This window comes from Hyaena hyaena, unplaced genomic scaffold, assembly GCF_003009895.1.
Source record: "Hyaena hyaena isolate Hyena2069 unplaced genomic scaffold, ASM300989v1 scaffold_156, whole genome shotgun sequence".
Lineage (NCBI taxonomy): Eukaryota > Metazoa > Chordata > Mammalia > Carnivora > Hyaenidae > Hyaena > Hyaena hyaena.
In genome coordinates, this window is record NW_024080788.1 from 2,931,637 (window position 1) to 2,949,689 (window position 18,053).

Below are 18,053 nucleotides of genomic sequence, written 5' to 3' on the forward strand. Positions count from 1 at the left end.
TAGTTTCATTGATCTACTGTTTCTTACAAAAATCTGCCATGCTTTGTGAACTTCACTTTCTAATCTCATACAGCAACCCTTCCTTTATGTTATTCCTGCTCTCCCTGGTCCCAGAACAGTAGGGTTGCCTTGACAAATCTATTCAAAAGCCATTCCTCGGCCTTTATTGGTGGGGACTGGGGCCTTTGAAATTCTCTCCTCACTGCAACACAGCTGACATCTTCTTCCAGACAGAATGAATTAAGGAAATACAATAAGACACTTGATCTACCAGTCAAGGATCTTTCCACAGTGAGGACGGATTCCATGGTGCACAACCAGGGCAGCAAGCATCTAAAAATACACAATACGTGCTTGTTTACCAGAATAGCAATCAGCGATTTTTCCAACATGATTGATAGGATGATTTCTTTTAAAATAAAATCTGTCTGGAAATTTAGTGTGTGTATGTGTATGTGTGTGTGTGTGTGTGTGTGTGTGTGTGTGTTGGAGATTTTTAAAAAGCCATATGAGGCTAATCACATTTTTTTAAGCCAGACTTTAAATACAGAATCAGAATAGATGGAAGGAATATACACTATTTTTTATTTCATTTATCTGACTGGTGAGTCATCATTGTCTTAAAGACTGTCTTTAATATTGAAGGGTTTGTGTCCTCAGACATACAGTTACAATTCGCTAGGTTGTGTTGCTTGTGAACTATTTGATACAGCCTTCACTGAACCCAGGTTGAAGTAAAAACTTAAAGTATATTTATATAGGCCAAATTTTAAGAAGTAAATGCAAAATTTATTTCTTCTAGTATTAGAGACAAAGACTATAGTTCAAAACAAAGCTATTCTTTCATATGATCAAATCAATATTTATTTCCGTCTAAAAGTTAAAAATGGACATCCTTTTCATTTCCCCTTAATTATAATCTGAGCCTTTTCTTATAAATGTGTTACATCATGGCTCACAGAGCTTACATGTCTTCTTATCAGCACAAATAATTTGCTGAATTGTAGAAGATAAACTTTCTTCCGCAGCCACAGTGGTCATGAATAATACTGACTGTTTATACAAGAAATTTTTTACAGTGCATGGAAAAGAAATTGGATGTACTTCTAGTGGTTGATTATATAGGATAAAATTATCTGTGCAGCCAAAAAAGTTGGTCTTGGTTTAAAAAAAAATGTTTCAACAGAAAATTGTCTCTATTGCATTGCAGAATTGTTGTAATTGGGTCTCTAGCTCAGAACCATTAGATACATCAGTGGAGTCCATGCTGCCCGATTGTCCTCGAGTCTCAGCAGGTACGTGTTTGATGAGAGATGTGGGTGGGTTTTTTTTAGGGTAAAAAAATACGCTAATGAAATGTGGAATTCTATTTTGTGAATTAAGCATGTTATTCTTCCTTGTATCTTTGAATGAATTATTGATAACATACGGCATGGGTCTGATCTACTACCAGAAATTTGTTAAGTGGCTGAAAATGCTTCCTAAAAAACTCAGTAAAGATGATAGGTAAGGCAATTTGCAAGTAATATAGATAGTTGCACTGAAGCTTAGGGAGACAGAATGTACATAAATAGTTGATTAAGACAAGGACTGGGTAGCTAATCAGGATCTCAGAATATTTGTCACAGCTTGAGTACCAACTCATTGATACAACAGGCGGTCAGTTGCTATGAGTTCAGGGAAGAGAGATTGCTGTGGTCTTAGAAAAATTCTTCATGCACAATATTTTGCCTGGACCTTGTGTGTTAGGTAGGATGTGGATTATAGAAAGACGTGCAGGATGACATTCAAGGCAAAAGAAACAGCAATGTAAGGAATAAGGGCCGGAATGGATCTGAAAATGTTCACCACAGGAAACAAAGGCAAGATGGGCCTGCCTATTGAAAGAGGTAGAATGCAAAGTATCTCAGAAAGCAGGTGGGCTTAGGAAGACAATTTAAGGATGGGATTGATTTCCACCCAACAGAGTTTGTACATTAGTCTGTAATATCTAGATAAGAGGAGTAACATTTTTTGTTGCTTTCTGGTTTCGGCTTTCACAATTCCCAACCAATTTGGATGGTAAACACAAAATGAGCAGTGGTATCTGGTTATGGCTGCAGAACAAAAATGGGCGTGCTTTGGCCAGAGAGGTCAGAATGAGCAAGTTTTGAACACGAAATACTCCGTAGGACAGACATAGGAGATAGTTAATCACTAAGCACTTAGAGTTTCAGACATGTTTACATGACTGAAGGAAATAATTTGGAGAACAGTTCAAATATTAGGTAAAGAATAGTTACTGTAACTATAATTTACTATCACAAATACCTAAACTTGAACTCAGCCTCACTATCATCATAGCTAAACTTTTCAGGTCTGTCAGTCAAGGTTCAGTCAGAGAAACAGATAGGAGATATATATGCTACAACATATCTATGTAATATGTATATATGTGTGCGTGTGTATGTATATATATTATAGTATGTATAATATATTTACATACATATATGATATTATGTGTATATTATATAACTGACTCTATTATCAGTAGTTCTGTAAAGTCACTGAGAATGCTGAATTAGTGAATCCTGGGGAAGCATAAGATTAGGTTCCTACAAGCTTCTGGTCACAACATTTTTATCAACCCACCAATATATAACCTTGCTTTATGAATGTTTCTATTTAAAGACACCTTATTTAATAAATATTGTTGAGTTCACTAACATTGAACTCATAGCCAACAACACGGTAACTCATACCTGAATGCAGCTTATCTAACACACTAGTTTTCTCCATAAGACACATCACCATCTTCTAAGCAACACTAGGGCTTAGTGCTTAGGTGCTTAGGAACACTAGACAATATTTCAGCACTATCCTTGGAGGCCGTTTCAGACAGTGAAATCGCCACACTCACACACACACAAATGTGAAAAACATGGCACTAAATAGTCTGTGAAAAGCACACTGAAACAAGAGAACTGAAACAAGAAGGTAAAGCATGGCCTTATTTGACCTTTGTTAGGAATGTAAGCTAGGCAACTCACATTTTTCACCATTCTGCACATGAGCATCAATTAGGGAGTTTTAAATAAATTTTAGTAAGTAGGTGAATTCACAAATGTGGAATCCACAAATAATGAGGATATACTATATATAGTAACGGATTTGTTAAAAGGATTTGACCAGAGCTGATTAAGCTCTGTGAGAATGTTGACTTTGCATCCATGTTGGAGCTTGAGACTGCAGAGCAGAATTTGTTAAGGGGAGATGGGTGTAAGGTGATGGAGAGAAAGAATGAGTGAGATCCCATAAGCATGACCTGGAGCCTGTGAGGATGGACTTAAACTCATGTTAGTTCTTTTTGCTTCTGTCCTTGGTGATATGGGTGTCCTGTAGAAAGCAGTGTCCTGACCACACAGACACACACCTGGCCCAGGCATCCGGGATGCTGAAGGAGAACTCAGGGAGGCTGGAACAGGTACAGTCCTGGCTCCTCCTTCCACCGGCCCGTGAGCTAGCAGATGAACAACAACATGTGTCGGCTAAAAATGGCTGCGGCTTCACTTCAGCCCTCCAAACGTCCCACAGAAATTTCCTTGCTGTGGCATCCTAGACACCAACACACAGTTTGAAAAAGAATTCTGGGAAACATAGTGCAGTGTAGCCAAACTGACACATTACGGGGCCTCTACAGTTCACCCCTTGTCACCTTGGCAGTTATCCACATTCTCTTAAACCAAACTTAATCTACAAATAATTGTAGGTATTAATGAAGTCATGTTTGTACCTGATGCAATACAACTACCCCATGTTGTAACAAAACAAAAACACACTACCCCTTTCCTCAGGAAAGGATACAAAGCCCTTTTATTGTCCTTGGCTGATGTCTATTCTTTTCACCTTTTGTATCCTATAATGTAAATACTGAGAGATAAAGCTAATTATATTGACACATCTTATGTGAAATGATAAGGAAATAAGAGAGGAAAACAAAAATACGTAATATATATATTTAAATCAAAATAAGGAAGAAATACCCATCGCTATTACATTCCTCATTTTTGCAACTGGCCATGTATTTATAGCTGGTATTTAAAACTACCTTCATTCCACATGCCCTTTATTCTTAAAAAGCACCTCAGCTGGTCATGGTTCTTGCCTGGTAGGCTGACCCATACCTTCATTCCTGAAACAGCCAGGTCATTAGGTATCCTGCCTGAGTTAGATTATTGTACTTTCCTGTTGACATTCCTTACAGGAAGTACTCACCCTAGACGATTTGCTGTATTGCAGACACACTCCTCTTTATCCCCATTGTAGTAATAGCAACTCAGTTATCCCTTACTAATCAGGATCAATCACCCCAGCCAAGATAGTAAGACTCTCCCACTTCTTGTTAATTCAATGGTGTATGGAGCCCAAAGTGGCAAGATAACTGTCTCAGCTTCCAGCTCATTGGAATCATTGTTGTGTCACTCAACAGAAGCACCTTTAGATCAGCAGAGCCTGAAATCATAGAAATGAGAAGCAACAGTTTTGTTAGTAGATCACTCAGGGTAATAAGCAGAGAAGCCCGTCCCATTTCCATCCCTTCATTCCCAGACCTGGGAGAAATATCACATGAATTAAATGCTGATTTAGAGCATGTACCATACTAGAGTACATTGTCTCAGCCCCACAAGGTGTTGTCACCTAAGCAGGCACTGTAACCTCATCTCCGAAAAGTTATTTCACCATTTTATGGAAGCCCCCTGTTTAAGGATCATAGGGAACATGGTAAGACCAGTGAATGTGGGCAGCCCTCAGGCTCTTTCTTATCTTCTCATTTGGGTCTCTCTGATGGAAGCCAGATGCTGTATTATGAGTTGCTCTTTGCACAGGCCCATTTGGCATAGAATTGGTGTCTCTGGCCAGGAGTCAGTCAGTACTTGTGGCCTGTCCTCAGCCAGGTTCATGACCTTGGAAGAGGATCCTCTCCCAGATCAGCTTTGAGATAACTGCAGTCCCAGCCAATTATGGGTGATGTGATGGCCCTTGATGGGATGGCAGGAAGCTCAACAGGACATAAACAAAGCTTGTTGAAATTCCTTGGAAACATCTAAAATTCTCTGAGCACAAGTTAATAATGGATATCCAGACTCTACATTCAATTTAATAAGGTCTTTTTTTCCCAGCTTTCTAATTTATAAAGTTCTTAAGCTTATACTATGCTTTCATTGTTTGACCATAGTCTGTGGTCAGCACAGTGAAATTGCCTATCAAAATACATACTCATTAAGACTATATTTTTTCTTCATTGCTGAATATGTTTCCCTTTACAAAAAAAAAAAAAAAAAAACCCAGACCTCTTGCTCTTAAGAGCTTCATTTTATCAATGTTATTTATCTATGAATTAATATGTATTTTTAAAAAAGGTGCGATGAAATTTTTAAGTTGTATTTAACACATCCCTGATCATTATTATCAGTACAGTCATATTGTTTTAATTTTTCTTTTGAAAACTTGACAACTCCACAGTTAGGTGTTGGCAGTGTTGTACCTTATACTTAAAATGAAGTCTGATTTTTCATTTATCTTATCATATAGTGAACAGTGAATATTTGAGGGGTGCTGAATATGTGTCAAGTGACTGCCCCACTTCTGTTAGTGGTGTTTCCTACTAGTAAAATTAGCCAGTTATTCAAGGAATTACATAATAGATTAGTAGGACCTGTGTTTATTGTTTAATGTATAGCACACATTCTGCTTTTTTGTATGTCTGTTATGAAATGGCAAGAACAAGTATCCACCTCACTTATCTTGTAGAAATGTTATAAAAACAATTTTTGTAGTATCTGGAGGGACATTTTGAGTTCGTCAGAAAGAAGACACTGTAAAAAAACTAATGTGGTGCTGTGTATTCTGTCATTTTAGGATTTAAGGCTGTCATTTTAAAACTATTATTATTTTGATCATACGGGAATGAAAAAGCATTTGCAGAGATACCGTCCCTTCCTTTTCCCTGTTTAAATTGTATTCTTAGACAGCAAATATTTTCCTATGTGCTCTGTGATGCTGATAAGGGTCACAAAATATTTCACAGAAACCAGAGTCACAGAAAGAAAGTACAGTGAATAAAGCAAATGTACAACTAATTGTAGAAAGAAAAATGTAAAGTAAGACATAGAAATATGGAAGCAAGAAAGCTAAGGGAGACATGGGGTAGCAGTAAGGATGAAATTAGAAATTATCTTGTATGGTGTGCTCTTCCTCAAAATAGCTCATATAATTTTTAACTGCATATGAGGAGGCATTCCCCCTAGGGGAGAGGAAAGCAAAATGTAAACGTTTGAAAACAGACAAGGTTACAGAGCACTGAAATCTTCTGACTTCTTAGAAGTCTTGTACAGCTTGCTTTGGCTGGCATGTGACTGACAGGCGGCTTTTTGCCACATTTTTCTAACAGAGGCTAGATTTGGGTAAGCGTGGCTGGTAAGGCTTATACACTTTCAAACCTCTCCAGGTGTGCTCCCTACGTGCCTCTCTGGGTGTGTGTGTTCAGTCAGCACACATTCATTCAGCAAGGATTTACTGCGGTCTAGACGTTGTCCCAAGTGCCAGGGGGGTAGCAATGAATTACAACAAATAAAGTTCCCTTATGGAGCCTGCATTCTGGTAGGGGAGACAAATAATAAGCAAGATAAATAAGGAAAACATATAGTATGTTAGATAGGTAGTTGGTAGGAGAAGTAGAAAGCAGGAAGAGAGGACCTGAAGTATGTGGAAGTAGAGGCCAGAGAAGGCCTCCCTGAGGTGACATTCCTGGGACATTTCTTCTAGTCATACTCTCCCTCTCCCACCACCACCCACTGATAAAGACAGTACTTGCCCATCTGACTTTAGAGATCTTTCCTAAATTTCAGGTTACCTACTGAGCTCAAAATTCTACACCCTATTCCCTCCCAGCATTCTCTTGTTCTGGGTCCTTGAAACCCTCAGCTTCTCATCAGATCCATTTTATGCGTTCTCTAAGATTTGTGGCGACCACAAAGCATAGGAGTGAGAAAGTTATTAAGATATTCCACTCCTCCTTGAGCCACACATATAGAAAAGTGTAACATTTATATGGCGCCCTGGGCTTCATAGGCAAAGTTGGTTATGTCCAGAGGTGAAGGGACGGAGCCACTCCTGGCTGACCTGAAAGGTAAAAGGATCAGTATTTTGACACACCTGTGGCCACTTTGCACCAAGCACACAGGATGGCAGGCTCTGCCTCCTCACAGCTTCATTTTTCCTCCTAATGTGAAGGAAATACCTGAAGCTAGATTCACTAAAGCTGTGTAGTCTGGAGATGTGATGCCTGTCAACTTATTTCCTCCCAGAACTTGTATCCATCTCATTTTTCCTTGTCCTTGTCATAGCTTGAGACAGGACTTTCTGTAATATTTCAGTTTATCTAGAACACTTGGTATAAATCAGAGCACCTCAAAATTGTAAAAATAATGGCATAAATATTAAAAAAAAAGAAAAAGGAAAAAAGAGAACAATAGTTGATGTCTTAGGGTTAAGAATTAAAGTACCAACCTTACTATATTTAGATGACTTCATCTTGGTTCTGGATGTAGAAGAGGGCTGTTGATAACATGTACCTGTCAAGCCACATTTTCCCACCAGAACTGAAAGTGGAAAATTAGTAGATTCTAGGTATATTTGAATTGTAGAAAACCTGCAAACATAACCCAAATTTTACTTTGCTTAAGTAGTCAAGATTAACTGCTTACACTGACTGAACTAACTGAATATTTGCTAAATATTTACTTCAATTTATAGCTGAAAATATATCCTGAAGAAATGACACTAAGGAGTTATATCTCTTCTTTGTTAGTGAATAATCACTTGCTTCTAAAGATAGCAGTGAAAAATCAACAGTAGTTGCTTCTAGATGTGGTGTCATTCAGAATGTGTAGACAAGTTGAGTTGTCTAATATGTTTTTAGGCATAGCTCAAATTAATTAGGTAATTGAAAATCTATACTTTGCCTTATAAACAGATCTTAAAATTCAAGGCATATTCTCGTATATGATATTGTACCACCATTTGACTACATGTACTGCTCAAGAACTGTAGCATCTCTCTTTCCATTCAAAGGATATACATTCTAATCCTTTAAGTGATGTTTTCATTAACTAAATAGCACTTTTCAGTCAGTTTTTGTTCATTACTGTGGAATTGGCCTTATAGCTGTTATTCATCAGTTAGTTTCCCTATTCATTGTTCTGTGCTACCTTATAATTATTAGTTAATGTAAGGGATGAGTATTCTAAAAGTTGACCACCAGAAATTCTTGTGTTTTCAATGAATCATTCATTATAATTAGCTAGCATCAGGAGCTCTGGGGAAATAACTGATTAGAGAATCATTTAGAATAACCTATCTAAATATATGATATTTATGTAGATCACCAGTATTTGCCCTGATTATATGTACTTAATCAGATCCAATATTTTCCTCTGGTTTTTATTCATTCAGTTTTCCAGTAATCACAGTGAATATAACTAGTTGCACTTCAAAAATCTCACTTAAAAAAAATTAAAAATAGCCACCATGTTTTTTACAGCTTTCTGAACCAATTTGCGAAAAATCCTTCGAAGAATTTGGCAGTAAAGGTGGCAACTCTCCTTTTACTGAGCTAACTCTTCCTTTTAAAGATTAAAAAAAATTTTAACTAATTATTTTTGGAATGCTTTGGGATAAATAACCAAATAATATGAATTTGTATTTGTACGTTTTGAGTTAATTTGTAAGAGCGATCACGTTTACTGTCCCTATAGCACTGCCTCATGACTCTTAATACTATGTCCCTGATTGTTGGAAAAGTAAGTCAGAGACCAGTAGTACCTAAGACAGAAATGTTCACCCTTCTTACTGTATATTAAGTACTGATCTCCCTTCCCATGGCTGTCTGTACTTCACTTTTTCTCTCTTTCTCCTTCCCTCTGTCACTTCGGTCTAGGTCACTGCTCTTGATGGTTCTCTCTGTGTCTGTGTATTGAACTCTGACTCTCTGTCTCTCATCTGGCTTAGTCTCCACATCCTACACTTCCCTTACAGTTTTTGTCTTCTGTGTCTCCCTGGCTTCAGTCCCTGCACCTAGAGACTCTGTCTGCAGCCTGAGGCATCACATCTCCCCCAGCCCACCGTCTCTGCCTGCCCCTACCTGACCTTTGTGCTTTGCCTGGGTCCACAGCCCTTCACTCCTCTTTGATTGTGGGCTTTGTGCCTCCCTCAAGCCACAAGGTCTCTGCTCTTAGCCACACATTTTCTGTCCGCTTCCCTCTGCACCCACCCTGCCTGCTCTGTGTGCCTTATCAGATTCGGACGTCAGGTCACCAGAAACAAATCTGTCTGCTGGCAAAATTACCCGGAAAATAGGACAGTTCAGAAAAACTGTATTGCTTTCTAAACGTGATTTGAAACATCTAAAATATAAATTCTTTAGTACCAAGATTAAAATTCAAAGTGAACATTAGGTACCATAGACAGGCCAAATATTTTCAGTTTATAAAATCCCAGGATGTTCTCAGTTAGTTATCAGTACTTTAAAAGCAGGGATAATATTTTTTTAAGTTTTTGTTTTATCATACTTTTAAAACTATAGTCCATTTTTAATGGAAAATAGTTCTATTTAATGATAAATTTTGAGATATTTGATGAATGAGCTCACTTTTTAAGTATTAGAGTTGATTTAACAGATATATGATGCCTAAATATTCCTTAAGAATTGGTATGGAATTTCTGTCCGTATTGTTTATTAAATCTCTTTCAATCATATAGATCTCACCCCAAGTATTCAATATGTTATGCCAATAAATAAAGAAATCTTATGCCAGCTAGTGTATAGATATTTTGAATAATCTCATGACAGAATTCAATTGTATTACATAATTTCTTAACTTCTAAAATACTATAGAAGTTACTTGTTGAACATTTGGGCAAAGAAACGTAAATATTATTTTAAGCTTTGTATAACAGAGATTTCTGTAAATGAGACTCTTATAAGAGACCCTAAATTAAAAACCGCTAATAGTTGGAGCGCCTGGGTGGCTCAGTCAGTTAAGTGTCCTACTTCGGATCAGGTTATGATCTCGCAGTTCGTGGGTTCGAGCCCCGTGTCAGGCTATGTGCTGACAGCTAGCTCAGAGCCTGGAGCCTATTTCAGATTCTGTATCTCCCTCTCTCTCTGACCCTCCCCAGCTCATGCTGCCTCTCTCTCTCTCTCTCTCTCTCTCTCTCTCTTTCTCAGAAATAAATAAAACATTAAAAAAAGTTTTTAAAATAAAAAAAAATTAAAACTGCTAATAATCACCTAAAATCAGTATCGGCTTAGAGACTCTTTTAGTTTTAGCAAATATTTAACAAGTATTTTTTTAAAAAACAATATTGAATTATTTCAGGTTTTCACTTTTATTTCCTTTTAATAAATTGCCTTCAAAAAATTTAGTGTTTCTTCTCATTTTAATGTATGTGACAAAGTACCCACACCTTTCCTGCTTAGTTTCCACAAGGAAAGTGATTAAGCTTTGAAAAAGAGATTGTTGATTTAAGGCCACAAATACAAGTGATTAAATAAAACCAGTATGTGGGGCACCTGGGTGGCTCAGTTGGTTAAACATCCAACTTCAGCTCAGGTCATGATCTCACGGTTAGTGGGTTTGAGCGCCACGTCGGGCTCTGTGCTGACAGCTCAGAGCCTGGAGCCTGCTTCAGATTCTGTGTCTCCCTCTCTCTCTCTCTCTGCCCCTCCTCTACTTGTCCTCTGTCTCCCTCTGGCTCTCAAAAATAAACATTAAAAAATTTTTTTTAAATAAACGTGACCAATATTTGAGAAACATTAGTGGAAAATGGTGAGAAAGCTACTTTGGAACTAGATGATATGGAGTTTGAATTTTCTAGTGAAAGTACAGTCTTCTACAACCTTTGTAGTTCAGATTTTTGCGGCCCTCATGTGGAAGAACAGTCTCTCGGAGTTACTTGGTTTTGCTTTTCTTCAGAAGTAGTATTAAGTGTATAAAATCAACATATGTGGCAAAGCCTAAATTTCAGAAAATCCAAATTTAGTTATGTTTATAATTAATTAATAATTTCTAATTAATTTGTTTCCCCTAAAATTAGAGCCTAACTTCCTATCTTTCCACAAACTTGAGTTATTTTTGGTTCTTTTGAGACAAGAAACTGACTGTAAATATTTGTTCCTTAATCCCACAAAGATTTACTGAGCACTTAGTATGTACTAGGCACTAGTCTAGACTCCAGCCGTGTAAAGATTGCTAGATGTGACTTTTGCCCCTCAAGGAGCCTGTGGTCTCCTAGCAGAAAGTCTTCTCTTTGTTGGAAAGATTCTCTTTGTGCCTAAATAGAGAGTGTTCATTGAAATGGGGGGGGGGGGGGTTGGCGGAGGGAGGTTAAGGACATGCGGTAAACTGAAGGATCAGGACCCAAGAGTAACTCTTAGTTTGCAGACATCCGCCTTTATTGGCTGCCACTGCTGCCTAAGAGCTAGTGCATCTTCCAAAAGTATCCACCTTCTTTCCATGTTATTGTGGAGCCCCTCACTTTTACTTCAGATCCATGTTTCAAATGAATATATTACTTATCATTTCAAACTCTTTACTGGTAGTAAGTCACCACTTATAAGGAGAAGCTTTGTGTTTGTCATGACTGGATAGTTTCTATTCTCCCCAGTATGTAGGAAAAATTAGCTCTATAATATGATCAGATGAAGATTTATAATCACACCACCTATAAAATGGAGATAACATTAGTACCATCTCAATGGGTTATGGTCAGAACTAAGTGAAACCATCCATATAGGACTATTAAAATATTATCTGGCATCTAGTTAGGGCTCAGTAAATATAGTCATTCTTTACTTTGCATGGTCCCAAATACCCATATTGAAGTTACCATAGTTTAGTTAAAGAACACCAAATCACCCACACACACAAAAAATACAAGGTTCACATTTCAGTTACCCCAGTGTATTAACTGAATGGTTGCATTCAGTACGAATCTCTATATGTACGACAGATGCACATAATGATCAGCAGCCAATCACATCACATCGCTTCTTTCAAAATCTTTCACTGACTGGTCACTGCATATCTGGTATTCAATTTATGCACAGACAGTACTATCTTCCATTTTATAAAAATAGATGATCAAAAGAGACCTGGCCAACAAAGATGAAAGTGCAGCAAAGAAATGGAATGCAGGAAGTAAAATCGTAAAGTGCTTGTGACGGTAAAGATGAAGATGTCCCGGAGGGAGTGACGCTAGCAAAAAACACTCCACATGAAATGAACGCTCAGAGATATTTCACGACATTGGAAGTGTGAAGGATAAAATGCTAGAAGCTGATCCAAACTTAGGAGTATGAAAATTAGCCAAGGCATAGAAAAGATTTGCTTGAACTGTATCTTAAGCTCTATGAAGGGAAGGCAAGCACTGTTCAAACTATTTTAGTAAGTTTTTTACAAAGAAATAAAGCATTTTCATTCTTAGTGTTTCTATTGTTTTAAGTTATCGTGTACTAAATGTAGTTGTTTTTACCATTTTCTTATTCCCCTACTCGTTTTTTGCTGACCACGGGTGGATTTTTTATGTTTCGAAAAACAAATTTAAAGGTCATGAAACAACCATAGTTTTTCCCTTGATTATCATGACGACTATGCTTGGTTTCAACTTATATGGTCATGTTTATAGTCATTTTATACTGTGCAAAGTAAAGACTTCCAATAGTTATTGTTATTAGAAATTATTTTATCCAACAAGTCAAGTTCTATGGTTTTAGAGAAATTGTTTGATGCTTTTCAATATTTGAGAATTTAAAAATTCCTTTCAGTTCTCTCCTGCTTCTATCTTTGTTATTTTCAAGACTAAGTCCTGATTCCTGTCATGTCTTATCACAGAGTTAACGCTTAGATCCTCCCAGTTCATCTCCTACAGAAATACAGTATTCATCCTCAGCTTGCCCATTCTTTAGTATTCAGCCTCCTTTCTTCATTGTGCTAAATCTAGTAAAATTCCACGCTGACCCTTTTCGCTTTCATTCTTCTTGCTAATGTCTTGTTCTTCCACACTCCCTGAAAGACTCTTGGTTCTTTTAATATATTGTTTTCCTTTCGTAATGACACCTGCCCTAGAATATATCCCTATGAGAAACTTCTTTAAATTCATTGGTTTCTTCCTTATGTTTCATCTACATTCCTGTCAATCATAGAAGACAAATGTCTTTCTTGAATTTAAATTATTACAAGAAATTCTGTGTAAGCAAAATGTAAAATTCTAGCTGGAAGTTAACCAAGTTAACACTTGGAAATGATGCCATGATTGGCAACAAAATTAAAAATGCTGTGCATTTTTACTATATACCTTTTTATACTTCTGGAAACGTGTGAATGTAGACTTGGACATTCAAAAAGACAGTTAAATTTTTATGAAATACATAATGATCATTGAAATCTTGCTTTCAGTTCTCCATTCATAGCTGTTTCAACAGAATTGCTTCCTAGAGGTCTAAGGCTTTCAGAAGGTGAAACCTTCATCTGCCTGATGTTATGCGCACACACATAGAATGGAGAACAGGCTACTGAGAGCTGCAGTGAACTCCAGGGAAATAAATGTGGGTTTGGGCATGAGTCTTCTGCTCACAAGATATTGATAGCCTGGTTGGTTCTCTTTAAGACCTCTGGAATCATAGTGAGGTGACTTTAAATAGGATTCAGTTTAATAACTTGACTTATTACCTCGCTGTCGGAAGCCAGGGACTTGGTCAGGTTTAAAATGCTAAAAGGAGTTTTTAATCTATATATTTAGATAGAGTTACTACATCGGAACTTAAAATTTTAAGTCTGGTATTACCTCTGGAATTTTCTGTGGTTATTATTGCATTTCATGTTACTGAATGTAAGTGTTCATTTTTCCAAAAAAGATTTAAGTGTCTCCTTTTGGCTTGTTGTAGTTCAGAGTTTCTTAAGGAGATTCCGGGGGAATTCAGAGACTCCAAACATTGTGATGGTAATGGCACCAAGATCAACTAATGTAGAATATCCTTAACAAAAATACAGTGCCTAAAAGAATTATCTCCTGTAAACAGAAATTCTACTCTACTTCTCATTTACTTCTCTGAGGCCATGTCACCTTCTGAATTACTGGTTTCATTGGTGGTAAGTTGTCATTTCTGTTAGGTGTATTTTACTGCACAATGTAATGGAACATTTTTTATTAAACCATTTGTCTATCTCCTGCTCTAAAGTGTAAGCAGAGTACAAATTTGAATGCAGAAGAACAGTGACTAGACTAATCAATGCAAGAACATCCTTAAAGCTTTTCTTGTGTAACAAGGGCAAACTCAGCTAAAAAGTTTGTCTAACTCCTGCTTGACATAACAAGAACCTTTACACTTTATCTGCCTGTGACTCTCTGTGAATATACCTGACTCATCATCAGAGTGCCTTTCAACTCAGCCCTGCTCAGCTCAATTGTTCTTCCTGCCTTATATAGACATTTAAAATTCTTTGAGGCTTCTGTTGAAGACTGTAGAGCTTTTATATTTAATATTATTTTATAGCACAGGAAGTTCATAGTTCATCAATACGACAGCTCTACAAAATATAATGGAAGGACTTTTGCCTATAGACGCAAAACCTCTTTGTAGCCCCTGGCTGTATGGTTGTGTTACATCTGTGTCATGAGCTTTTATGTCTAAGCAGCAATTATATCACAGCAGAGTCATTTTTTTAATAACAAAAAGAAGTAACAACAAAAAGAGTCCTTCATAATCTTAATCCAAAATTAAGATAATGAAAGGATTCTATGTTGGTGGTACTACTACCTTCTAGTTTTTCTCTACATATTTTATGAGTAAAGGTGTTTGGCAATAGTTATTCACCAGTAGCTGTCCTTTCACTCGTTCTTATCTTCTACTCTCTCCTGTACAGAACAGTGCTATTATCTTTTTTATGCATTCATTTCATAGAGCAATAAGTGTTTATTTTTAGTGAATTTGTTGATTTGGTTATCTTTTTTGCATGTTATTACAACTTCAGTATTCTTTTTTATTTATTTTTGAGAGACAGAGGGAGAGCACAAGCAGGGGATGGGCAGAGAGAGAGAGAGAGAGAGAGAGAGAGAGAGAACGAGAGACAGAATCCAAAGCAGACTCCAGCTCTGAGCTGTCAACACAGAGCCCGATGCAGGCTCCCACAAACCATGAGATCATGAACTGAGCCAAAGTCAGACACTTAACCGACTAAGCCACTCAGATGCCTCACAACTTCAGTATTCTTATTCTATGTACTTATAGAATACACTTATTTACTTATAGGTACACTTATGTCTTAATTACTTAGCTTATCTTCGATGTGTCAGTTTGTCTTAATACAGCTTTATACTTAAAAATCCACAAAGAGGTTTAATGGTTTAATCATTTCCCTATATTTTGAGGCAGTTCTCAGTGAACTTAATTGTAATGTGTGTTGTTGACAGTCTCACTGGAAGTTAGAGGCATCTTTCCTTACTATCCTCAGTTGCCACAGTTTTCCTGGATGCCTGACTTCTCCTTCCTAGACCCAGAGAGGAACAAGCTTCCCAGTGCCTGAATCTTATCTACCTTTGCCTTTTGTCCCGCTCCTTGACTGATATGGTTCTTGGGGACCTACGCTTGCCCTTCAGCTGAACAGTGCCTTTACACCCCGATACCTGGTCAGTGCTTGGTTATTAAGACACCTGCACAGTGGGTAAACTGAAATTAGCACTATCCAGTCTGCCTTGCCCATCCAGCTTGATTTGTTCATCATTCTTAGATCTCCTGGTCTACTCTGTTGATTTAATTACATTCGCAAAATTTGTTTTGTTTCTGGATCCTCTGCTAGAGAAATGACATTTCTCATATATTCTTGAACAAAGCCCTCTCCTCTGTCTGGAGCATGAGCAGCTTTGGGAGAGATGTTATTTGGAGAGGTGAAGATCACCTTCCTAGCCAATAAGATAACCGATCAACAGGATAGTGTGAGTGAAAGTCAGATCTCCTTCAAATCCAGGTGTCTTTATGCACATACCAACTGACAACACTGTGGCTAGCTCAGACGTTAGCACATGCTTTGGCCCCTAAGCACAAAATGAATGGTGTCTATAATGTCCATAGGAGACATTATATCTCCTAGGTGGGGAGGTAAGACATTAAACTCCAGCTAACTTTTAAGGCAGCCAACTTATATATGTGGAAATGCAGTAAGTTTGGGGCCAAGGGAGAGCACTGTGGTCCCCAGCATATGGGAAAAACTTTCCAAAGAGATGAAACTCGAAGCTAGCCCTTATAAGAATGTTTATTATTAACTTTGCCTCCACAATTTCCTGCTTCTTACCATTAGTGGATCTTGGCAGCTGGTTTTGCCATCTTAGAATAGAGAATACTTACGAAGAGCATAATAATACAAATCCTGATACTTTGTGCATTTCTGCTTAAAAGCCAACTTGTCTTAACTCCCAAGATTCTAATAATAGAAAATGGTTAACTTCTCTTTGAACAAGTGTAGCTGTCCTGTTCTCCTGACAGTTTTTCTTCTTCCCCATTTAGATTATAAATACACAGGAGCCTGGGACCATGTGTTTCTTATCCTTACTTTGTAATTCCCCAATGGATAAGACTGGCCCACTTCGTACATTGTAATCTAATCACTTACTAAGAGGTCTCTGTATTTGTTGAAGGTGATGGATTAGCCTTTCAAGCGCTCCTGCCCAAACATTGCTGGTTGTCTTGGGCATACTCATCACCTGCCTTCTTCTGATCTCCGTTTTCTCTTCCAACCAAATATACTCCTGGTGTTTTTTCTTTCTTCCCTGATCACTCCATTTCCCTAGCATATTAAATATACTTTTAAGGAGATGTCAAGACTTCCCTTAAGAATATGGGCTTTTATTTGTGGCAGCACACATGCATTAACGGGAGATAGGCATGTTGGCTGATGAAATCTGCCCAAGTACAGAGAAAGCCTTAATTGAGAGCACCCAAGTTAATTTTAAAACCCATCAAGTTAATATAGCTTTACTTTTTTCATTTAGGAAATGTGTTTAGCTACTATGTTTTAACTCATTTAATATAATCTTTCCTCAAATTTACTTGAATTCACTTTTTTTCCAATTCACTAAAAATGTTTTTATTCAGCTATTGTTTTTAGACAACTAATGAACCTTTTCTCTGTGGTTCTCTCCTGCAAATAGTCTGGTTTCAATATGTGGGCTTTAATTTATATAATTGTTCTCTTTTATTCCTCTTTGTGATCCACTTTCCATTCTGTTTAGCAGACACTGGTTGCTCTGTAATTTTGAAAAAAGAATAGCAGTGCATTTACATGGAAAGATAACAGCAAAACTATTCTTAAGTGAAATTTTGTATCTTGTAAACTATTTTTCATAGACTGTCATCTTGAAACTTAAAGCAAATATGGACGTCTTATCCCCATTAGTGCTGCACAGATTCATTTCTTTAACGTTAAACGATACCGATTAACTTCCTCCTCTGTGCCAAATATACTTCCGGGTGGTGAGGATCTAACATTGAACTAGACAGACAAGGACCTTGCTCTTTACCAGCATACATTCTAGCCAGGGCTGCAGTGAGATGCAAACAACAATCACATACACAGAAAGCAGTTGCCTTCCCAACTCTTTTTCCCTTTACCATTGCTTCAAGGCCACATCTCCGACCTTGTTACCTGTAGTGTTGTGTTCAATTTAGTCTTATGGTACTGCTACACCCGATCTAGTGTTTAAGGGCCTTGTTCTAGTACAAGAGAGAAAGAATAGAGATGCTCCTGGGAGGTTCAAGTTTCTTGCTATTGCTCTGAAACTAAATTTGTGATTTACTCTCAGAATTGTAAAGGTGAGAATTCGTTCACTCATTCAGAAACACATATTGAACAATGTATCAGTCAGGGTTTGGTTATGTTTCGGGCTTTTATAACACCTCCATGCCCTTAAGTACCTCACACTCTAGACGGAGGGTGAGAGACATAAAATAAATAATGACT

General features: G+C 37.4%; 1 protein-coding gene across 10 annotated transcripts in view; it reads left to right on the plus strand.

Annotated features, from left to right (window-relative positions):
• FAM172A (family with sequence similarity 172 member A) overlaps positions 1-18,053 on the plus strand; it is a 429,946-nt gene that overhangs the window by 288,948 nt on the left and 122,945 nt on the right. For 8 of the 10 annotated variants that reach the window (XM_039239378.1, XM_039239368.1, XM_039239377.1 and 5 more), the window contains one exon: positions 1,211-1,295. In XM_039239378.1, coding sequence (XP_039095309.1) covers positions 1,211-1,295 — 85 coding nt within the window. Of the gene's footprint in view, positions 1-1,210; positions 1,296-8,581; positions 8,642-12,178; positions 12,528-18,053 lie in introns of those variants that run through there. The other 2 variants (XM_039239370.1, XM_039239374.1) reach the window with 2 other exon arrangements.